This window comes from Bactrocera oleae, chromosome 4, assembly GCF_042242935.1.
Source record: "Bactrocera oleae isolate idBacOlea1 chromosome 4, idBacOlea1, whole genome shotgun sequence".
In the NCBI taxonomy this organism is placed as follows: domain Eukaryota; kingdom Metazoa; phylum Arthropoda; class Insecta; order Diptera; family Tephritidae; genus Bactrocera; species Bactrocera oleae.
The window spans coordinates 30,586,678-30,612,858 of NC_091538.1; the positions used below are offsets into that span (position 1 = coordinate 30,586,678).

The 26,181-nt window shown below is 36.0% G+C and overlaps 1 protein-coding gene across 4 annotated transcripts in view; it reads right to left on the bottom strand.

The window, feature by feature from the left end:
- Lis-1 (LisH and WD40 domain-containing Lis-1) overlaps positions 1-26,181 on the bottom strand; it is a 111,287-nt gene that overhangs the window by 66,908 nt on the left and 18,198 nt on the right. For all 4 annotated transcript variants that reach the window (XM_036358985.2, XM_070108884.1, XM_036358981.2 and 1 more), the window contains 5 exons: positions 17,144-17,254; positions 16,789-17,089; positions 11,558-11,714; positions 11,324-11,501; positions 11,126-11,261 (listed from right to left, as the gene is read on the bottom strand). In XM_036358985.2, the coding sequence (XP_036214878.1) occupies positions 11,126-11,261; positions 11,324-11,501; positions 11,558-11,714; positions 16,789-17,089; positions 17,144-17,181 (810 nt within the window). In that variant the 5' untranslated portion in view covers positions 17,182-17,254. The remainder of the gene's footprint in view (positions 1-11,125; positions 11,262-11,323; positions 11,502-11,557; positions 11,715-16,788; positions 17,090-17,143; positions 17,255-26,181) is intronic.

The window sequence follows — 26,181 nt, forward strand, 5'->3', positions numbered from 1 at the left end:
CAAAATAATAATAATCAGGTGCTAATTAATAAACTCACAATAGACAAAATTATTGAAACAACAAATATTACAAATAATATTATTAAAAATATACAAAATGAGAAATACAAGTATATAGAAATAGATTCATTCTCACAGTGAAAATACAAGTTGGAAATAATTAAAGAAGTTTTAAATATCGCATACGCAATACATTGGACAAAAGCCAATATAATAAATCCATTTATCTTGTCAAATGAAGAATTAGATATGGCAAGATAAAGAATAGACAAAAATGATATTCCATACCTAAATTAAAATGAAGCTCTCGAATTTTCTGAAATAAAAATTAAGACTAATGGCAAAATTATAATTTATATTGTAAGCCTTCCAACTGTGGATTACTAAATTAGTATAAAAAAATAGACATTAGAGCTGTAACAAATAATGGAAGAATTAATAAAATAAATTTTAATACAATTCTAAATTGCGAAAAGACAAATTATAGAATAAAATATTATTGTAAAAAATATAACTAATTGCAAATATGTTAAAGCAATAATATAGTAGATTTACAATAAGTAATGATTCATGTATCAATAATCTTCTAAAAAGTCGTTTGACAAACTGCACGAAGGTCTACAATCAACATATTCCAACCCTAGAGGAAATGGGACCAGGAATACTATTTCTAAACAAATTCAATGGCAACATTAAACGGTACATTTGTAATTATGTACACCAATACAACTATTCAAATCAACGGAAAAACATTCTACAACGAGGAAAGAACATTAAGTAAACCGTTACCAGCAATTTTACAACATTCACCCGCTCGAAGAAATCCTCTCGCTGGAGATGCTGAAGCAGCTTAATTTCAATAATACAAAAGAAGTAAGCTCAATAGAAACAGAAAGCAGGATAAAGCACGCAACCAGCATCTCCTTAATTACAATCCTAATAGCGATGGCCATAATGTTTGAAAATACCTTATAAATGACCTCACAAAACATCAATCCATCGAATTATCGCAACCGGCAATCGATGGACTCAACCAAACCAAACGCACGCCACACATTCAAAAAGTATGATGCATTAATGTCATATGATACAAAATAATGCAATATAACTAAAGCCAAATCGCTGAAGTTGCGACACATGCAGTACGAAACCCAAAATATCGGTTACTATGTGAGATACATTAATGAAATTCAAAGACTGTCGTTTCCTGATAATATGGTACACGTCAAATCGAGTCGAAGCTTCCGGTAGTCCTCATATACCTAACACCAGAAGTTTAAAAATTCCAGTTATCTTTTAACCATATATATGAGATATCTTAATGAAATTGAGAAAACATCTTTTTCTGGTAATAATGTGTCCTGATTCCAAAAATGGATTAAATGGGGTCAATATTTTCCTTGCCCCATATACCTGACAAAGTCATTTCCGTTTTTAAACCGTTTTTATGTCAATATTTAAACAGTTTAACACGGTTAAGCGCTTAATAAGAATGAATTTGGTCTAGATCTTAGTCTAAAATCTATACCCCTAAGTATCCAAACTACTATAAGTATCAACACTATTTCTTAAAAGAAGATTAAAACAAACAGTAAATTAATTTTTGGTCTATTCCGTACGTACTACGAATAAGAAAAGAGACAATAATAAAACCAAGCTAGCTGTCCAGTGAACAGGGAATTCAAATAAAACCTTTTTTTTTAATATTAATAAATGTTTTCTTAGTCCATATTATTAAATTTAACTGCCACCTTTGCCCCTTTTTGTGATTCTACCATAAAATTTTAAAGGAAAAGCAGAGAAGTCATCCTCAGCAAATAAGAGTTTTAAAATCTGTTGCTGAAGTTAAAATACAAAAATCATTGGACCACACTGCGTCGGTGATTTTAGAGTTGCAATACGATATGATTATTTAATCATATTTTGTCTTTCTTCGAATTCAATTTAAAAGGAATCAGTTCATATAACCCAAAATGAAGAATTATATTTTAAAAACAGAAATTGACTCCCATTGACTCATTTGCTAAGTGTTACATTTGCTAAGCCAAACGTACTGAGATAAGGTATTGACAAATGCTAGCAAAAAGAAGTTCGAAGAGATCGCTACGAATTTGAATTGTCCTTATTACATGCATATATTAAATTTTTTGAATATTTTCTTTACGTTTCTTATAGACTTGAAATCACAGTCAATGGTAAATAAGGGGCTTCGAAGATAAAGAACGATTTCTAGGAAGACAAGACATAGCCCCCATAATTATTCAGGTCAACTAAAAACACTTAGTAGATCTTATTATTTATAATTATTAACTTGACTTGATATTGACACCTGATATTTTGTTAAAAACATTTTTTTTATTGAAAAGCTTATATTTTGTGGAAAAGTCATTATTTAAGCATTGATTCAACTAACTTCTCACATATGTTTTTGGAAATTGCTTCCCACTCCATCTTTACCGTTTAGAATAGTTCGGTGAAATTTCCGACTTTGTGCAATCGAACCTTCGTTTTCAATTGCCCCCAGAGATTCTTTCAATGGGGTTCAGGTCTGTACTGCATGAAGGCCAGAAATTAGTGTTTAGTTAAGCATGCGGTATGATTGAGGTCGTTATGGCGCTGAAACAGTTAAGTAACAGGCATATATTGGTGCTGATCCATATGACCTTCTATTTTTGTTATAAGCTCAACACTCCTCCAAGACATAGCCCCCATACCATTATATTACCGCCGCCGTGCTTCAGGATGGGACGAGTGTATTTGGGGTCAAGCCCTTTACATCGCGGACGCCGAACTTAAGTTTTTCCATCTAGTGACAGTCTATTTACTTTCGTTTCATTCGAAAATAGGACAATTTTTCATTCTTTTGGAGTCTAATGACATTCCTAGGCGAATTCACGTCGTTTTTTACGATTCAACTCTGACAGCAGAGGCTTCTTCCGAGAAACTCTCCCAAAGGGCCTTTTTCTCTTAAACGTCTTTTGACAGTTTCAACCGATGGTGCACTATCATTTTCGCCAAAAATATGCACGCGAATTTTATTTGTTGTTTTTTGAGTATATTTTTTTGATTCGCTTACGATTCGCCCGTCATCTCCAGCGGTGATACTTTTGTGTGTTTTAAGATACTGAACAGCGTAGAGAACCATTCTATAATAAGGTTCATTAGAATAACGGAAATTATTACAATAAAATTTCACACAGGCTAACCAAACATTTGAAAATCTTTCATTAGGTATATGTGAGGTAGGTCGGAGTCAGCTCATTTTTGACATACAGATATTCTATTATCGGGAAAGAATTCTATCCTACTTTCAATTATACATCTCACACAGTGAACGATATTTTCCGCAATTTTGAGGGCTAGTTTTGATCCAATTTGTACAGTTTTTAGTCATAAGATGGCACACCTCAAAGGCATTATTCGTGTAAATTTATACCTGTATATATTCGTTGGTTCTTGATTTTTGCACTGGAAAGTAAAAGAATTGGAATGGAATTTAAAATTGTGTTAAATGGGACGTCGGCGTGGTTTCTATCCGATTTTCGCACTGTAATATGAGAATGTCAAATGTTCTATGTACAAAATTTGCTTGAAATTGATTGAGATATCTGCTTTCACCTAAAAGTGAGCGGCGTCACGCCTATCGCCCAATTTTGATACCAGCTCTTATAAAACCCTCTTGTACCATTCATGTCTCTGACGCATTTAGATATTGATTTATCGCACTTTCAGTAGGTTTTACCGTTATATGGTTTTGTCGCAAGATCTCTCAAAATAATTTGTCCTGTGTAAATTTGGGTGATATAGCTTAAATGGTTTGGGAGATATATACAATAAACCTATCAGTGGGCGGGAGACGCTCATTTTTTAAAATTCCTAAAACCACAGGTGCCCTTGTTATTGGGATTCGTTGTATCAAATTAAAGTTTTGTATTGTAATTTGAGGCTTGTTTATATAAATTTATAGATTTTATAGAATAATGGCATTTTGTGGGCGTGACAGTGGTCCGATTACACTCACCTACAAACTCGTCCTACTTTTTTTTTTTACCAAGGAAAACGTGTACAAAGTTTCATCAAGATATCTCAATTTTTACTCAAGTTAAAGCATGGACGGACAGACATTTACCCGGATTTTAACTTTTCTTGTTATTCAGATCATTTATATATGTATATTTAACTCTATATCTATCTTGATTAGTTTTAGGTGCTACAAACAACCGTTAGGTGAACAAAACTATTATACTCTGTACATTTTGCAATAGTATAAAGTTACGTGTAACATTTTCTCCGGGGTTAACTCCAAAGCTATTGAACCGATTTTAGTAAAATTTAGCACACTGTCTCCAGTTAGATCCAACTTAAAAGATAGGAGATTTATATCTCAATTATGTTAAAATTAAAACAGTTCATAAATAAACAAAATGTATTTCTGAACATCAAACATAATCAAAAGAAAAAAAATTTTAAATAAAATAAAACCAATTATAATTTTCAGTAAGATGTCAAATATAAAATTTATTATTTCATCCATTGAGAAATATTTGTATGAATAATTTTTAAAATTAAACCTCAAGTACAATGCCTTGGATTGTTTTCTCCTTTAACTGTATTGAATATTTCATTATAATAGTAGTATTTAATGATAACCATAGCCACAGCAATACGTGGTCGGTCTTACTAGTAAAATATAAAATTAATGTGTACAAATTTAGAAAATTTGCTCTAGATAATGCAAGAGAACTAACATCCAAATATTCTTGGTATTATCTCCCACATTCGGCGCAAAAAATTTTGATTCACGCATCCGATGTCATTCAATATTTATTAGTTTCAATTGGAGAGCTATTTGAAGAAGTTGCTGAGTCAGGCGTTAAGATGTATCGACCGCATCATACACGAAAGAACTAACGAATCGCTATAAATCAGGACTTGTTTTTTTCGATATTCGTGGTTTGGTTCATCATGAATTCGTTCCAACGGGACAGACGGCTAATAAAGAATATTATTTGAGCGTTTTGAGGCGTTTGCGCAAAAACATCCTTCGTAAATAGGCGGAATTGTGGGCCAACAATTCATGGATTTTTCATGATGATAATGCGCCATCGCACCGAGCTGTAGTTGTGAACGATTTTAAGACCAAAAACTCGTTCAATACCATCGATCAACCACCGTATTCAACAGATTTGGCCCCATGCGACTTTTTTTTCCAATACTGAATTTACCACTCCGTGGAACCCGTTTCGATTCGATTGAGACCGTAAAAGAAAATTCGTAGAGGGAACTGAAGGCGATTCCGGACAGCGCCTACAAGGCATGTTTCGATGATTGAAAAAATAAGTGGCATATGTTATCGCTTCAGAAGGAGCATATTTTGAAGGCGACAAAATAAATATTAATGAAAATTAAAATTTTTCGTTTTATTTACAATTTCCGGAAACTTTCTGGTCTTAATATTTTGAAGGCGAAAAAATAAATATAAATGAAAATTAAAAATTTTTCGTTTTATTTTAGATTAGATTTGAAAATGAGGTATGCACTGCGACCTAGGGTCTATTGTGCCCTCTCCTCCATCACATGCATTCCCAAAGTCCCAGTTCGTTTTATTTACAATTTCCGGAAACTTTTTGGTCTTAATGTACGGTATAAAGCCAACCGGAAATTTGAAATTCTTATATAATTCTCAACACTTTTCTTATATATATATATTCAATTTGGTCATTACGATATAGCATTACGAGAAATAGATGTTCTCTGAATTTCATTAAGAATTGAATTGATATAAAGTATAAAGTAAAGCTGATGCTTGAAGTTCCGTATATTGGTATATGGGGCTAGTGGAAGTATTGCTCTGATTTCATACATTTTAGACAAGAGCAAACACTGTTACACACACACGCTACTTGAGGACCTGGAACAATCAACGCTCCCTCCAGGGCTGAAGCGGTGGACCATGAACTACCTGAGCGGTCGACACTCATCCGTACTATTTCGAGGTCAAAACTCCAAACTCAGGAAAATTAAACAGGGGGTTCCGCAGGGCGGTGTCCTCTCCCTGCTACTGTTTAATTTCTACATTTCGAAACTCCCCCAGCCACCAGCGGGAATTTCAATGACCTCGTACGCAGATGACTGTACGATATTGACGTCGGGCAATGGAATCGATGGCATGTGTTCAAAAGTAAACGGCTACCTCTCCGATCTTTCTCGCTTCTTTTCTGCTTCGGCGTCACTTTGGACAGTCTGTGCTCTTTCACTCCTCACACGACCGCGATAACTGCCAAAGTACAGAGCCGCAACAAAATCCTCAAGTCGCTTGCCGGCAGCTCATGGGGAAAGGACAAGGAAACGTTGTTGGCAACATACAAGGCAATCGGCCGGCCGGTCCTCAATTATGCAGCCGCAATATGGTCGCCTGGATGTAGTGACACACAGAATAAGAAGCTTCAGACTTGTCAGAACACTGCACTCCGGACTATCACGGGGTGCCTCTTGATGTCCCCAATCGAACACCTACATAGCGAGGCCCGTATGCTTCCAGTTAAGGAACATAACGAGCTCCTCTCCAAGCAGTTTCTGCTGGGATGTTTTCGCAGAAACCACCCCTGCAGACGCCTGCTTGCAGCGGAGCAGCCTCCTAGGAACATCAAGAGGTCATTCCTTGACTACGTCGACGACATCAGACAGCACGCCGACCAGACTTCGGACGCAACTAACTTCAGACAAGCACTGACCGCCATTCACAGTGGAGCCATTAACACCTTCACCTTCTCCCTTTCAGTGAATGGCGTAATACGAGTCAAACCACCACCCATTGCAGACACAGAGCTCGAATTGCCTCGCGAATCTAGAGTGACCCTCGCGCAACTTCGTTCTGGATACTGTAGCAGGTTAAACTCCTACCTATCCAGAATAGACCCTGACATACCAAACACATGTCCTGCATGCAATGAGTCTCCGCATGACACTAACCACCTCTTTGCATGCCCAACAAACCCCACTCATCTAACACCCCTTTCCCTATGGTCCGACCCCGTCGAAACAGCTCGTTTCCTGGGCCTTCCGTTAGATGACCTCGACGACAACGAATCTAGAATTTATCACCCAAACGGGGATTAGATAATCGTTGTAACAACAACAACAACTGTTATTAGAGAGAGGTTCTTTCTAAATTTCATTAAGACTACTTACATACTGACCGATATATGCGGTGTAAAATCAACCGGAAGTTCGAAAATGGCCACGAATTCAGAACACATCTTAATGTTTTTAGTAGGCATTGATTTTTTTCCATTGATCTAATACGTTCCTAGAAAAAATCCAGTTGCTTGTTGGCACTTCCACAAGTATCAAATTCCGTTACTTTTTACCCGTTTTTTTTTTATCAGTCATAAAATAAACGGAAAGCGAAAGTGCTAAACAAATTTGCTAGTTTGGTGAGATTTACGGTTTTAGTTTCGATGTAGACAACAAAACTCGAGGTAATTATAAGCATAAGTTTGAGAAATTTTAAAATTAGTCTTGCCGGTTGAAATTAGATATGACAACAGGTCGCTGGTGTTTAGAAGCAAAGAGGGGGATGATCCATGAGCTTAAGAGCCAAGAAAGAACAATAGCAGAGATAACTTGCTTACTGAAATGTTCACGGAAAATGGTAAACACCTCCATACAACATGTACAAAAGTTTGGCAAAAGAAGACGAAAAAATTCGAGGGATTTCTGTTTAGGACAGGTTGAAAAGCTTTAAGGACATACAGAAGGAATTGGAGGCAAATTACGATATAGCTGTATACTCTAGAACTGTGAAGCGTTGGCTTAGTTGCGAGGACTTGAAAACCATATCATACCATTCGCTGAGTACAAGCTGCCTTTGATATGGATTTTTATGCATCATAACGATTCAAAGGACACATCGCGACTCGTAAAGAATTTCTTAGAAAACAAAATAAATGCCCAGCTTAGTCTTCCGATCCAAATCCAATTTCCAAGAATTTGTGAAATAATATCGAGCATCATGGGAAACAAAAAGAATTCCAAAAAAACGGTGCGAGATTTTAGTTGAAAGTTTAAGTAGAAGATGTGTAGAAGTTGTCAAAAAGAGAGGATTTTCAACCAAATACTAAAATAAGAATTCAATTTTGTTATCAAATTATCAAAAATAGAGGATTTACAACTCAATACTAAAATAAGAATTCAATTTTGTCAAGGTAAGTTTTAGAAGTCGATCCAAATTGAAGGAATTGGTGAATGTGTTAACTTCCTGTCAAGGCTAAGAAATCTAATAATTAATAGATATAATACTGCACTAAAAAGATGCATTCACATATTAATGTTAAAACAATATTTAAGTTTAAAATTTTTCACCTAATTAGCCTAATAAACTTGATTTTCTGCTTTAAAAACGTGATCACCACTGTATATGGGAGATAAGGGAAATATGAACCTGATTTCACCCATTTTTGGCATAAGGGAATGCTGTAATCACAAAAATATTATTATTCTGGTTCTTTAAAAAGTTATAGTCCGATTTCAAAACGTTTTGAAATACCTTATTTGTGCAAAGTTTTATTGTGAATGCTTCATTGTTGTTTGATTTGTATACGGTAAAGTGAAAGAATTAGATGGAATTCAAAAGTTTGTTATATAGGAAGCAAGCATGGTTCTCATCCGATTTCGTTCATTTTCACAATAGGTGATATAAATGATTGGGTAACTCACACTAAATTTGGTTGAAATTGGTTCTGTATAGCCTGATATATAGGATTTCACCTTAAGGTGGGCGGTGCACGCCCATTGTCCGAATGTTGTACCTGCTCCTATAAAGCCATTCCCTATCATCCTGCTTGTGAAATTCAATGCTTGTGGCGCATTTATTCACTGACACTGATTCACACTTTTAGTAGTTTTCAACATAAACGTTATATTATTATCTGATTTATTTGAGATTATCGAAGTATATAAACAAGTACTAAAAAATTTCCTCTCAGAAAATTTGGTTGAGTTACATTCAGCGGTTTGGAAGATATGTACATTTAACCATATAAAGCGCGGAGCCACGCCCACTTTTAAGACAGTTTTGACAAACAGGAGTCCCTCGCCTCTGTGATCCCCTGTTTAAAATTACAACCTTTTATCTTTATGTAGTGCTTAGTTCTGGCACTTCATGTGTTTTCGCTTAACAATTTGCCCGTCTACAATACCAATCTTCCTTGCGTGCCAAGGAACACGTGTACGAAGTTTCATCATAATATATTAATTTTTCCTCAAGTTATAGCATGCACGGACGGACCGGCGGATTGACGCACAGACAAACAGTCACCCGGATTTCAACTCATCTCGTCATTCTGATCATTTATGAATATCTCGATTAGTTTTAAGTGATACAAACAACCGTTAGGTGAACAAAACTATTACTCTGTGCAACCTGTTGCAAGAGTATAAAAATTAATTTATTATAATTTATGGTGGCTCAGTAATTACTTTAGATAGTCCGGAGTATTTGGTCACAAATTCAAATATCAGCCAAAAATATTATAATTTGGCAAAATTACTATCAAAATAGCGACTTAGGAAACTGAATACTAAATAAACCGATTTTTAATTTAGAGGTATGCTTGATCTCCTGGAATCAATAGAAAAATTCATTCAATGCGGAAGAAGTTATACTGAATGGTTTGTATGTTCCTCCCCAATTTGATTTATCGATTTATTTGCATCATATTTTAATGTTAAGGTGCGTAAAATTAATTTTTATACTCTGAACAGGGTATATTAACTTTGCCACGAAGTTTGTAACACCAAGAAGGAAACTTCGGAGACCCTATAAATTATATACATAAATAATCAGCATGATAAGCTGAGTTGATTTAGCCATGTCCGTCTGTCTGTATATATATAAACTAGTCCCTCAGTTTTTAAGCTATCGATCTGAAATTTTGCACCTGTCCAGGAAGCTGCAGATTTGTTGGAACGCCCGATATCGGACCACTATAGCATATAGCTGCCATACGAACTGAACAATCGAAATCAAGTATTTGTATGAAAAACTGTTTCATTTGACGATGTATCTTCACGAAATTTGGCATGGGTTATTTTCTAAGGCAACAATGTAATCTCCGAAGAAATTGTTTAGATCGGATGATTATAGCATATAGCTACCATACAAACTGAACGATCGGACTAAAGTGCTTGCTTAATAATCTCCGAAAAAATTGTTCTGATCAGATCACTATAGCATATAGCTGCCATACAAACTGAACGATCGGAATCAAGTGCTTGTATGGAAAACTCTTTCATTTCACGAGGTATATTGACGAAATTTGACATGAATTATTATTTAAGGCAACAATACATTCTCTGAAGAAATTGTATAGATCAGATTACTGTAGCATATAGCTGCTATACAAACTGAACATTCCGATCGTTCATGTGATCGATCAAGTGCTTGTATGGAAAACTCTTTCTCTTCTACTTCTTATCTTCACGAAACTCGGCATGGATTATTATTTAAGGCAATGATCCAATCTCCGAAGAAACTGTATAGATCGTTTGACTATATAGCATATAGCTGCCATATTAACTGAACGATCGGAGTAAAGTGCTTGCATGGACAACTTGTTTATTTGACGAGGTATCTTCACGAAATTAGGCACGAGTTATTGTTTAAGGCAACAATGTATTCTGCGCAGAAATCGGAATCAAGTTTTTGTAAGGAGCCTTTGTATTTGTGAAGGGTATTATAGCTTCGATGCAACCGAAGTTAACGTTTTTTCTCGTTTTATCAAAGATTGTGTTAGGTGCTTGTTATCGATCGAGTTTATCAGAGAACATCATTGGCCATGAAATTATACCGTATTATTTTTAAGTAAGTGAGATGGCCGAACTGTGTCTAAACAAATTTATGTGAATAATGCATCTCCTTGTGATGCGCCTATGTGCTCTATCTATCTAGCCTATGTGATTTAATGGTGTCTGAAAGGAGTCGATCCGGCTTATCTATAGCATACATATATTTCAAAAGTGATACTAAAAATACAATGTTATTGTCAATGATATTCCCTGAGTAACTAGGTTAATAAATAAATGTTCAATGTATTATAAAAAGTTGTATAATCAAATATCATACCTTGCAATCCTTTGTACTCGTTTGCCAAATGCGAATAGAGTGATCATTTGAACAAGAAGCAAATATACTCCCATCAAGGTGTACACGAACCAAACGCACCCATTCTCTATGGCCAGTATATGTTTTTACACAGTATCTAATAATAATGGAAAAATAACACATACTTAACCATAAATGCTTATCAATTAGATTTCTTACCCCGTGGCCACTTCCCACATCTTTATGGTTTTGTCTCGTGATGCTGAAATTACGTAATCTCCAGCTGGCACAAACGCCACAGACGAAACATTATGGTCATGTCCATGCATTGTTTTTACGCATTCGTAACTTTGTTGAAAATCCCATAATTTAATGGATAAATCAGCGCTACATGATACTAAAATATAAATATAGTATTAAATAAATAAGACAGATACCGTCATTAATACACACCCAAAAGCTTTCCTTGGGCGTCAAATGCTACGTCTTGGACAGAATCGGTGTGACCTTTTAAAGTACGTTCATATTCTCCAGTTTCGAAATCCCAAATTTTTATAGTAGCATCCTCCGATGATGAAACCATCAATCCAAAAATTGGGTGAAATGCCACCTAATGAAAAACAGCAGTTATTGTACTTTATTTTGATAACTATTACACAGGTTCACAAAAAAAAATTGGAAAGGAAAGCGGTCGAGTTTTCGAATGAAAAAAATTTACTTCGACTGTCTCGACGGATTTTTTTATTATTTTCAGGACCTTAGGCAATTGGAACGTTTTCTTGCAGGTCACCGTAGCCGCATAGGGGGTGTGATGGTTTGGGGTTATGGAACAACTGAGCTACAGTTTCAAACATCAAAAATGACTGCATCTTCGTACAAACAAATACTCGAGTCTTCATTTCTGAAATTGGACATTGCCAATGCTCTGATCCACACCGCAATTGTATTAAAATCTTGGATTACAGCTCAAAATGTGAATTTGTTGCAATGGCCACCCTATTTTCTTGACCTTAGTATAATGAAAAACGTTTGAGGGTGGGTGTTCCGTAAGGTTTATGAGTCAGGCCGTCGATTCGATGATCTGGAATCCCTTATAGCAGCGATAAAAATTGCATGGAGTGAGATATCCTTGGACTATTTAAAAAGCCTTTAGGATAGCCTTCAGAACAAAATTTTTTCAATTATCCTAAGTAAAGAAGGCAGTACTAAATACTAAATACATTAATTTGTAAAACTTTTACACTTGTTAGGTCAATCTAAATAAATTCTTGTAGTGAGACTCCTATACCTATTCAAGTGACGCAAATTTAAAATCACATTTTTTGAGTTATTCATCAAAACACCGTATACAAACAAAATTATGAAAGATATATTTTTCATTTTCACAATACTTATTTTAAAAAAATCCGTCTTCAAAACTAAGCTTAGTCGGAGCGATGTCTAAATTAAGAGATATAGGCTCAAATATTGTATGCAAGTTGTGTAGTAAACATTTAAGACGGTGGGCACACAGTAAACATAATCATTTAAAGAAGGCCACACTAGGCTATGATTTGGACAAAACCAAAAAATCACAATGATCACTGTTATTTTCATGTTTTAGAATTACATCATATATACAAAAGAAAAATTGCATATCTTTATTTACCGTCTGCTAAAAGACTGTGTTCAGGTGAGGTGCCATCTTCTAAGAGTCAAGATCTATCAAATCTATCAGATTTGTAGGATACAGAGAGGAGGATATTTTTATATCTGTAGCGGCTCCTCATTATGCTCTTAAGTGAATTGATTAGAGACCTTGACTTTTTTAAAGAACAATCCTTGCTACTAATATCTAGACTCCATTGCAAATTAATTGGGAAACTTGATTATTATTTCATTGTTTCAATATCCCGAAAATGGGTTGAAAAGCTACTGTTGCGCGTTTTTTTTTCGGTATATGTCATTAATTTGAAGCATAAACAAAATACTATTGGTGTATGAATTAATTCGTGCGGTTTTCTAAGAGAGGACTCTACTAGTATTATTTCGCGTCGTGTTTATCTGTGGCTATATTCATTTTAAAGGTACTGTCATTTCGCGTCGTTTTCAGTAGATGTCATTTGTTTCAGCGTGAACAACAATTTGTTTCATTCATTTGAAAATGTCGAAATTTGTACCAGATAAAGTGTTTTTGTGGGGAGTTCTTCTGCATTACTTTAACATGAAGAAAAGTGCTACCGAAAGCCATCGTATTTTACTGGACGTTTATGGTGACCATGTTTTAGCCGAACGAACGTCCCAAAAGCGGAGAACGACCCGGACAGCCAAAAAAAATTTCAAGACGAAGAATTGGAGACATTGCTCGACGCAGATGCATGCCAGACGTAAGAAGAACTTGTATTAGGAGTTGATCAAGCAACCGTTTCCAGACGATTAAAATCATAAGGATTCATCCAGAAGCTTGGAAATTGCTTGCCTTTTGTATTAAAGCAAAGAGACGTCGAACGTCGATTCTGCATGTTGGAAATGTTGCTTCAACGCCACCAAAAGAAGTAATTTTTGCATCGGATTGTCACTGGCAATGAAAAATGAATTCATTATGATAACCCAAAGCGCAAGAGATCGTATGTGAAGCCCGGCCAACCATCGACATCCACGGCAAAGCTGAATATCCATGGTGCCAAGATTATGCGATGTATTTGGTGGGACCACAAGGGTGTGCTCTACTATGAGCTATTGAAATCGGGTCAGACGATCAATGGGGACCTCTACCGAAGACAATTGATTCGTTTGAAAAAGGCCATCGCGGAAAAACGACCAGAATATGCGCCCAGACATGAATCAATAATTTTCCATCATGACAACGCTCGGCCAGTTAAAAACTATTTGAAGTTCTACCTCATCCCCCTTATAACACAGACATAGCACTTTCCGATTACCACTTGTTCAGATCAGAAATATCAGAAATTGACTCGATTCTTTCTTGACCTCCAAGCCGGAGAAGTTCTTTTGGGATGGGATCCACAAACTGCCAGAAAGATGGGCAAACATCGTAGCTTCCGATGGGCAATACATTGAATACTAAATGTATAACTATTTTTTTTACAATAAAGTCTTCATTTTCGAAAAAACCGCACGAGTTAATGCATACACCCAATTTTTTTTCTTCAAATATATCTAAAAGGCCAAAGAAAAAGGGCTTTTGCGATAAGTTTTTCTTCTCTACCTAATGTGAAGATCGTCGTATTCTCGTGGAAGTTTAGCGAACATACCAAAAGTGAATTAACGATTTAAAAGTGATTATTTTGGCTTAGAAGACGAAGAACATCCTGAGCAGCCAAAGAAGTATAATGATTAGGAATGGAAAGCAGTACTCGAAGAACATTGTTTCCAAACATAAGAATAGCTCGCAGAATCGTTTTGAATCACTCAAGTAGCCATTTTTAAATGTTTAAAAGCCGCATTCAAAAGCAAGGCTATTGGATGGCATATAATTTGAAGCCAAAAGAAAACATGCTTGAACGCTACAAAAAGAAATCGCTTTTACAGCTCATTGTGACTGGTGATAAAAATTGGATCCATTACGACAACCCTAAATGCAGAAAATTATGTGAAACCTCACCAACCACGCAAATCAACGGCAAAGCTGAATATTCATGACGCCAATGTAATGCTCTGTATTCGGTGGGATCAGAAGGGTGTACTGTATTATTAGCTTCTAAAATCGAAGAACCACGCTGCCGACAACAACGCCAATTGAAGCAAGCGATTGCCGGAAAACGTCCGGAATTTGCGCCTAGACACGAGGTAAAATATTCCCTTATGTCCAATAGCAACCATTGATTTGAAGATCTAAGTATATAGCTCCATTAATTAATTTATGTAGAAATATTATGGACTACGATGATATGATACCCGCCAAGGATATTCCGAGCCGGCCTCGTGTTCGCATTTGGCTTCATCCTCTAGAGAAGCCAGGCGAAAAGTTCCTGCCGTGCATCAAGATGAAAAACAAGGCACAGTAGATACCACAGTGGTAAAGGTGGAGGCAGAAAGAGGTAACTTCTTTCTGGTTTCCTCTTACATGGTCTACGACGTGAAACCAGAATATCTATCAAGATTAACAGAGGAGAACAGCAGGGATGATATTCTAATAGGGGGTGACGCCAACGCTAGACACACTATATGGGGAAGCTCCAAAACAAACATCAGGTGTGAGTCGCTCTTACAATATATATTAAATAGCAATTTAAGAAATTATAATAGGGCGACAAGCCAACTTTCATTTTCTCAAGCTCGGTAAATTTTTCGGTTTGGGAGGAAGTATTGGACCTAACGCTGTCGATAGAAACAGAAAGCCTGGTCATTGGCGTCCGAGGTCCAGCCCATGTCGGATCACTCCTGGATACTCTTTAACATTCGCGAGAAATTCAATACTCCCCTCCAATATCGAAACCCTAGAAGAACAGCATGGGATAAATTTACCGATAGCCCCAAGCTTAGTAAATAGCAAATATCAGAATAAAATCAATATTGTTCAAGAATTAGATGAAGAGGTGGAAGAGTTAGAAACGTCTTAACCATCTTTTTCAACCAATCTACACCATTAACAATTCTCAAAAAGAGGAAATCGCTTTCTTGGCGGAACGTTGACCTTGGGAACCTCAGAACCCACTTGAGAAAAGCTTTCAATGAAAGTTATAGGATCAAAGTTTGACAGCAAAAGACTCATGTCAATTTTTGTGCACATCAATAGAAAGAATCCAATATATCTTATTTCAAAACGAAGGACTTCCTCCGCAGGAGAATCCCTAGAGGAGCCCATGAAAAGGTACTTCCCAGGCAACCAGCAACTGCATTGGAGGTACAACCGGAACTATATGCGAGGACAACAGACCAATACGGCAGCATAGTAAGAAAGAAGATTATATATGGCAGGCCAGCATCTTCCAAGAGGAAGTACTAGGTATAGAGATGGACGGTGAAGTTCTATTGAATAACTACCTGAGGATACAGAAAGGAACCATATTTACGGACAGCCAGGCGGCATTGCTTGCATTGTCGACACCACAGATTAATTCCAACGTAGTCAACAATTGCAGGAAGGCTTTAAGCTTAAGCCGGTGGTCAACTCCACATGTCAATAATTTGGGCGAGCTTTCTATGTATTTTGAGCAAATCGCGTAGAGCAGATGGAATACAACAACAAGCTGCAGGAGACCAAAGTAGATATGGCCCAAATATGACAGAAATATAGGACTTACTATCCAGGTCCAGAGAAAGCATATACAGACTTAAAGCTGCTATAACGGGACACCGGCCTTTTGGGGAGCATGCGCTAAATTTGGTCCTGCCTTATAACAATAGCTGCCGCAGCTGCAAACAAGAAGGGAATATAGAAACGGTCTTTTACTTTCTGTGCGAATGCCCAGCTCTATCACAATTCCGACACAAAATACTTAGAACCCATAAGTCACCAAAGCGTGAATGGTTGTCCATGGTTGTAAGCATAACGAATATAAGTAGTTTCACTGAGAGAACCAAATGGTTTGCGCTAGACTATAAGGTCTCACAACAGTGCATCAAAATGGCGCACCCAGCGCTAATTGGGCCCATGCTGGCAGCACTCCTACCTACATATATATAATTTGATGAGGGTTTTCCCGTTTAATTTAGTTTGAATATGATATACTTTTACTTACCCGTGTAATGCTTGCACGATGTCCAGTTAAAGAAAATTTTTCCGGGGGACGTGGAATCCATTCGCCAGGGCTTCGTTTTGTTTTAGTAGGAGCGCCCTCAATAACCTCCTTCTCAGCTTCTGATAATTTCGCTTCTAACTCCATAACCTTTTTTTGCAATCGAATAACTGAAGTCCATTTTTTTTCTAAAAGTCCACTGAATTTCTTTTCATTTTCTGTAGAAACGTCGGCTTCTTTACGGAATACATCTAGGGACTCAGAGTAGCCGCTACTGCCTAAGTAATCGGCAATCGCTTGGTTCCTAAAATCCAATATTTTATACCAGTACTATGAAAACGGAAAGTATATATCTTACAGTTCCTCGCGCTGCCTCTGCGACAAAACCATTTTCATGTTCTTCGACAGAGCAGATGTCGACAATATTCGGTTTTATCCTATGAAAGTTAATTATTTTAGGGAAGTTCCGCTGAAAATTTATGCAATTCTTTATTTAACTTGTATCAAACAACGCATTCTTTTTCAATTTACTATAAATATGCCAACTAAGTACGTGATAACCAAATATTTCATAATCTAATGGATTACATTGTTGGGTTCATTTATTACAACAAAGGGTTTATAGTTAAATGATATTTATTACAGAATTTACTGCACAATATACATGGACTTCTTTAAAAATTAAAAATAATTGAATAAATATCAAATTAGTTTGTATACAAAACTTTAGATGTTTTTAAGGCCTGAGTTTGTGTTGATATAAGAACTAGTTAAAAGTCATAATTTGTTACATAAATTAACACTAATATGAGAGAAATTTTGGGTTTCTTCGCTCTTTCTGCATACTATGCTTTAGGAATCATGATCGCTAAGATTTAAGAGACAAAACTTTAAATGTCTTCTAGGCCTTGAGTTTATGTTTGTATTTCACACAGTAACCGGTATAAAGTCAGTTTTCAATGTCTCTATTTATGCAAAAAGGGAAAATCCCTCTTTCTTAAGTTATCACTTGTAGAGACATACTTTTACATACCTTCATTATGACTGCATATCATCCAATACCTGAGCACCACTATTACAACATATAATAACTTTTGTTGTTCTACTTGACTTAACATAGTTAAATCATTTTATATATTCGGCGTTTTTTATTTAATTAATTTGATAATTATATTGACTTCTCAAAAGTTATCTTAGCTTAGTATATATTTAACTAGAGGCATTGACAATTCATCGTTTTTTTTTCATTCACAGTAGTGTTCTTGCTGTTTATTAATGATATCTCTTCAGTAATTGAATTCTCAAAATGTTTATTATACGCTAACGACGTAAAGCTTTTTAAATCATACACTTCAACTGAGGAAAGGGGTCTGTTGCAAACAGACTTAAACAATATGGTTGCATGGTGTGATGGAAATGATTTGCCATTGAATCTGAATAAATGTAAGACGATGTGCTTTTCCCGTAGATCTCTGCACCCCTCTTCTTATGTAATTAAACACCTGGAGCAAGTTTTTAACTATGTTGATTTGGGAGTTAATATGGACCCTAAGCTTAATTTTTGTCTTCATATTGATACCATGGTCTTGAAAGCAAAAGCTGTCCTCAGTTTTTTTAAACGTTGGTCTACAGAATTTAGAGATAGACCTATATTGGAATATGGCTCTGTTGTATGGAACCCTAACTACCAAATCCTTTCTGACAAGTTAGAGTCTGTTCAAAAACAATTTTTACTTTTCGCCTTAGCGCAATTCCGATGGGATTCTAGGGTAAGTCTACCTCCATACACTAGTCGTTTAAAACTTATTAATCTACCTACAGTTTCTAGTCGTAGGGAAATGCTTAGTATAATATTCTTAGTGAAAATCTTAAATGGAACAGTTTGCAGTTCTTTTCTCCTGTTTGAAATTAAATTTAATATCCCGGTTCGCTTTTCGAGGCAATTTAGACCTTTACTGATGAAATCCTGTAGATCAAATTTTGAACTAAACGAGCCATTTCACCATATATGTCATGATTTTAATTCTCATTCCAGCACATTTGACTTATCTGACTCACTTTTCAAAATTAAAAAGACCTTATTGTTTTCTCTTAATGAATGAAAATGCAACAATACATTAAATTGTAACTATAAATCTTAGCTGTTGAAATTTTTGTTTCTGTAGCTGAGCAGTTTTAGATCTCAACACTTAAAAAACTCGGCTGATTCCGCACGTATGCGGATTGCGCCCCTTGCGTCGGTTGGGCGGGAGGAGGGTAATCGTTGGGTTATTATTATTATTATTAGTTGGATTTTTGCAAATAAAAAAGTAGTTGACAATAAAATATATATAACCCTTATTTAGGCAGATGAATATATAAGCAAGTCGAATTCATGTGTATGGGTATTGAGTTAAAATTAAGACAAAAAAAACTTGTTTTGTTTTGAGTTTCTGTGTTCTCGTCCTCAAATTAACAAAATAAATATATTTCTATAGTATATCAATATTCCGTTTACAAATTTAAAAATTCGAACTAATCTTTTTTCCATATCAAACATTTTAAAATCAATTTCAGTTGACCTTTCTTTCTTGCATCACCAACACGATTCAAACTTAAGCGAAAATATGAAATAGGCTTGTTTATTTGTCAACGATTTAGGTATAAGCGTATGAAGGTCAAGTAGAACATTGTCATTTTTCGGAACGCCCGATATCGGCGTATAGCTGCCATACAAACTGAACGATCGGAATCAAGTAGTTAAGAATACTTTTTCATTTGAGGAGATATCTTTACGAAACTTGCATGGTATTACGAAAGGGAATGGTTCCAGATCGAGTCACTATAGCATAGCTGACATACAAACTGACCTATCAAAGTTCTGGTAAGGGATCTTATTTTTTTATTTTTTTTTTTTTCTTTACAATAAATTGTAACTTCAGTTTTGTACTATTATTGTATACGAGGAATAAATCTTTACAAAAAATCGAACTCTTGTTAATTATTAAAAACATTTACGATACTGTAACACAAGAAAGAAGCCATAAAAAATGTGCCATTTATATGACGAGTGCCTTTCTGTCCGTTCGTTCGTGCGTCTGCGATAGCGATAACTTTAAATAAAATTGAGATTTCGTGATGAAACGTTGTACACGTGTTCTTTGGTGAAATGGGAATTGGGGATCGGAGTATTCCCACGCTCAAAAAATGTCATTAAACTAAAACTGATAAAGTGCCCTAACTAACAGTAATTTAAGATACAACACTATAAGGTCATTTCAAGCAAGCTTGCTGAGAAGTGTACACTGTAAAAATGGATGAAACGGGTTAAAAACTACCAAAAGTGCGATAACTCACTTTTCAATAAGTTTTCCTGATTTGGCTCCCAACGCAAATGAAGAGGTTATCACCGAAACTAACGCCTATTTTGAGGCAAAAAACAAATTGTTCTACAAATTGAAATGTTAAATTAAGCCAATTTTGAGCAAAAAAACCGTGTTTTCTTTGTCAGACCAAATTTGATGTGTAACATTATTCAGACATTCCTATTTTACATTGTGAAAATGGAACAAATCGAACTACAACCATGCCTACCTACCGCATATGTATATCAAATTTTAAATTCAATATAATTCATTCATTTAACAGTTTATAAATCGAGAGTCAATCACTTTATTGAAATGAATTTTGCACAAATAGGGAATTTTATTAGGTACGATTTGACATCATCATCATTATGGAAATTTTTACCATTCAAGGAGTTTTGTAAAGATCGAAACAAAAAGTAATCCAAGGTCAGGACTATGTATATGGTGGATGCGGCAAAATCCCAACCAAGCTCCAATAATTTTCGCCGAGTGACCAAAGATGTGTGTGGCCTTGCATTGTCATGATGGAATACAACGCCTTTTCGATTTATCAATTGGGGCCGCTTTTCTTCAACTGCATTGTTTAATTTCGTTAGTTGTTCTATGTAGACAACAGAATTGGTCGTTCGATTGGGTGGTAAGAGTTCAAAGTGGACAATTCCTTTATAAACCCACCAAACTGATAACAACTTCTTTTGATGAATACCAGCTTTTGATGTTGTTTGAGCTGATTCACCTGGCCTGCTACACGATCTTTTCCGCTCGATATTGTTGTAAACAACCCATTTTTCATCGCCAGTTATCATTCGTTTTAAAAATGGATCATTTTCATTACGTTTCTTTAGCAAATCGCAGCTGTTAATGCGTTGCGTTAAATGGATTTCTTTCAGTTCGTAAGGAACCCATGTATCGAGTTTTTGAACATAGCCAAGTTGTTTTAAGTGATTTTCAATGCATGTTTGTGATACCTGAAGCTTCTCTGCAATCTCACGTGTTGTACTGTGACGATCCGAATCGATTATTGCTTTGATTAGGTCGTCATCAACTTCAACTGAACGATCAGAGCGTTTTTCATCTTTGAGTGAAAAATCACCAGAACGAAATTTGGCAAACCAATTTTGACACTGCCGTTCTTTTATGGCTTCGTCGCCATAAACAGCACGTAACTTTTTGTGAGCTTGTGATGCGTTTTTCCCTTTGCAAAAATAAAAAAGCAAAATATGACGAAAATGTTCCTTTTGATCTTCCATTTTTCAACGAACACATGTGCCAAAAATGAGTAAAATCAGGTCAATACATCCCCTAGCCCCATATACTTAATATAAATAATTATTTTCGAACTTTCGGTTACATATAATGATTTTCGTTAGTCTAGCAGACTGAATGCCCAATATATCGGTCAGTATGGGAATAATCTTCACAAAATTGCGTGAAAACATATTTTCGAGTATACTTATTTCAATCAGTTTAAATCTTCCCCTATCTTCAATATCCGCGACATAGTGATTTCCATTCATTTTGACTTTAAAGCATTTATGTCGGTGAATATGTGTGACATTTTAATGAAATTGGGGAATTTATATACTATTGCAACATATTGTTGTTTGTATTACCTAAAACTAATCAAGATAGATATAGGGTATTTTAAATTATAAAAATCATCAGTGTTCGTGTGTATGTTCCGAAAGAACTCAAAAACGAGTCAACTGATATTCATGAAAGTTGGCATATATACTTGTAATATATGTAATTTGGTCCAACTTTAATGATAGGATAGTAATTATTTAAATTAATGGTCTCAATATTTAATAATTAATAATAAACTGATCACCAACATTGATAGTTGGTATACATGTATACGAGAGAACGTTTGTACGTATGTTCCTTATAAACTCCGAAACGACTGGACCGATTTCAATGAAATTTTTCGGGAGAGCTTCAGGTTGGCCAGCATGTGATCCTGCAAGGTTTGGTGGCGATCGGAATTTAAAAAAAAAAGCTTTATTTTTCAATGTCAATGACATTTTATTTCACTGCTGATATGTTATTGTTTTTATTACACAATTCTGTTGATATGTGCTTCGTGTATATTTATGTTATTTAATTAAACATATCTACTATATAAAAATAAATCGGGTTTTCCTTCCTGACGCTATAACTCAAGAACGCACGAACCGATTTCCACGGTCATCAAATCAATCACGTGTATTGTGCAAATTTTTATTCAATTTCAACAGCAGGCATTTGTCTTTAAGGTGGTAAGTTGAACTGTGTAAATTATGTGGAGCGTGCATTTGAGGTTAAATTCACCACTCTGTCCATAGTCCAAAACTCCTAGAGGACGTCGTGCGAACATCGGCCGCCGCACAAGACATGCAAGCCAGCAACAAGTGTATTCACAGAACTTAAGCGAAGAAAGACAATATATAATAAGAGAAAATGCCCGATTGAGCCAACTCGTGGGCACACGAAAATCATTGGCATCATACAATCGCTTGACATTCCAATATGATCCCACTGCAAACTACAGTGATGATGAAAATTTAGATATTGGACCAATGACGACTATATGCCGATATTGCAATGCGTTAAAGTTCAAAAGAGAAACGGCTGGATTGTGCTGCGCAAGTGGAGAAGTCAAACTGGATCCATTACTTACCATTACTGAAACCATTGTTCGATGGAAGTGATCCGGATTCCAGCCATTTTCTTCAACACATCCTTGAATACAATAACTGCTTTCGCATGACTTCCTTTGGAGCTAATATCCTTCGAGAAGGCGGCTCCATAACCATAACCAATCACTTACACCAACACAATGAATTGCAACACATAACAACTACATATACACCACACACTACACCATCACACGACCAAAAGTTACACCTTATTCTTCAACAAATGATTGTTTCCAATTACAGATACAAGGACAAATATATCATTTGCATAGTTCAATGGTGCCAACACCAGATGAACCGCATCAATTTCTGCAAATATATTTCATTTCGTCGATGGTGGATCAGCTGAATGAGCGGTGCAATATACAGGGAACACAACAGTTAAAGAGACGAATTATTGAACAGTTGCAAGCATTTTTTCACGCTAATAATGCTGTGGTTAATATGTTCAAAACAGCATTGGAACGAATGCCATCGTAATTACGTAATAAACGAGACACATCGTTTGTACGATGCGTTACAATATCCAATAATTTATTGGTAAGGGCAAGACGGATACGACATCACGTTGAAGATGGTCGATCCAATTACAGGTACAATATTCACACACTAATTATTGCTATTATTGGTTTCCATTAACAATTCATTTAATTTTGCATTTTCAGGCGTATCAACGAATAAAAATCTAAGCGCAATGAATTACTATGCGTATCGTTTGATAATTCGATTCCAGTTTATCGCCGGCGATCAAAAGAAGATAATGGTCGAACTACCAAAGTTAAAGTTCAAAATCAAGAGATTGAGATCGGAAATGAATTCATTGTACCATATTGCCCGCTGCTATCACGAATTTTCGAAACACATGCAAACGTTGAGAGTTGTCATTCGGCCAAATCAATCAAATATTTGTGCAAGTACGTCACAAAAGGCAGCGACATGGCTGTTTGGTATTGCGAATGACGTCATTCTACGACACTACGACTGACTGACAGATTGGCCACAGGTGTTTTCCACTGATGCACTAGGTCGCATGTATACTGTTCATCCTAGAAATTATGAATGTTTTTATTTGCGACTGCTGTTGGTAAATGTACGTGGACCAAAATCATTTGCGCTTTTGAAAACTGTGAATGGCCACCAATGCCAAACATATCGAGAAGCATGTCAACTATTGGGTTTGCTGGAGAACGATTCTCACTGGGATTTAGCACTTGCGAATTCAGTTGTTTCATCAAATGCGTACCAAATACGAACGCTGTTCGCAATTATTATCACCACATGTTTTCCTTCACATCCAATTCACTTATGGAACAAATACAAAGACGACATATGTGAAGACATCTTGCATCGCTTGCGCATTCAAACGAATAATCCTGACATCCAAATAACTGATGAAATCTACAATGAAGGATGATTCTGATTGAGGATAAATGCTTGACTATTGCAAACAAGCTACTGATTGAAGTAGGAATGATTGCGCCAAATCGATCGATGCACGATGCATTCAACCAAGAATTAAATCGAGAGCTGCAATACAATGTTGACACATTGCAGGAATTCGTTCGAAATAATGTGCCGTTGCTGAATTAACAGCAAAAACAAGTATATGAAACATTAATGCAAGAGGTGGACAATAATACTGGTGGTCTATTCTTCCTGAACGCACCTGGAGGAACAGGGAAAACATTTGTCATTTCATTGATTTTTGCCACTATTCGATCAAGATGTGATATAGCTTCCCGATCCAGTGCAATGGGAAAATTGTTGATGCAATGCAAGCCCATTTTTTGGGATGAGTGCACAATGGCACATAAGAAATCTCTTGAAACATTCAACTTCACACTGAAGGGTCTTCGGCGAAATAACATCTTTGGCGGCTTGATAATATTGTTGGCAGACGTTGCCAGTAATTCCCCATGGAACACCTGCAAATGAATTGAATGCTTGCCTGATGGCATCCTTTATGGAATAACGTAAAAGCAATATCGCTAACCACTAATATGAGAGTTCAACTTCAAAATGATAAAAGTTCTGCAAAATTTTCCAAACAATTGTTAGCTGTTGGAAATGGAAAAGTCCCAGTTGATGCGACATCTGGATTAATTACTCTTACCAACGACTTTTGCCGATTTGTATACTCTCAATTAGCTCTTATTGAAAATGTTTTCCCAAACATTAGTGAGAATTATCAGAATTATGCTTGGTTAAGTCAACGAGCAATTCTTGCCGCAAAGAATAATGATGTACACGCACTGAATTTCACCATTCAATCAAAAATTGCTGGCGATTTGGTGACATACAAACCCGTTGATTCCATAACAAATCCCGATGATATAGTAAATTATCCAACGGAGTTTTTGAACTCTCTGGAGTTACCAGGGTTTCCACCACATAACTTGCAACTCAAAGTTGGTACAGTTATTATGATATTGCGTAATTTGAATCCACCGCGACTTTGCAACGGTACTCGACTTTCGGTAAAAAGACTTATGCCAAATTTGATTGAGGCAACCATTATTAACGGAAAGTACGCTGGTGAAAATGTATGTATTCCTCGAATACCAATGATTCCGACTGATCTTCCGTTTGACTTCAAACGATTGCAATTTCCAGTTCGCCTTGCGTTCGCAATGACAAGTAACAAGTCGCAAGGCCAATCGCTTAGTGTTTGCGGGATCATTGTTTTTCACATGAGCAGTTATACGTTGCGTGTAAACAAGTTGGGAAACCATCCGCTTTGTTTGTGTTAACGTCAGACCAAAAAACCAAAAAATGTGGTTTACCAAAGAGCACTTCAATGAAACGGATAATTTGCGGACACGTATAACGTTTCGATTCAGTAATTACTTTGGATTCACTGCATTTACTTAGAGAAGTTCAACTAAATAACATTTCATTTTTGTAATCGAAATTAATTCATTACTGTTGGGAAATGAAATAAAAGTTTTCCTTTTCAAATATAAGGCCTGCCCTGGGTCTTCTAGTGTATATATAAATGATCATGATGATGTGACGAGTTGAAATCCAAGTGACTGTCTGTCGGTGCAACCAATAACTTGTTTAAAATTTAGCAATCTTACTACATATGCGCCTTGGTACCCAAGGGTGGTTGGTATTGTAGATGGGCGTAATCGGACCATTGACACGCCCACAAAACGCCAGTAAACGAAAACTTTTAAGTATCATATCTAAGCTCTAAACTATGATACAAAACTGCAATTTGTATCAGGGCATCAAGGTAAAGAGTGACAACTGTGAGCCATAATGGTAAAATGTGTATATCTTCTAAATAAATATCCGCTGCAGCCAACTCAACCAAACTTACTGAGAAGAAGTATTTTTAGCATTTCTTCATACACTGTGAAAATGGG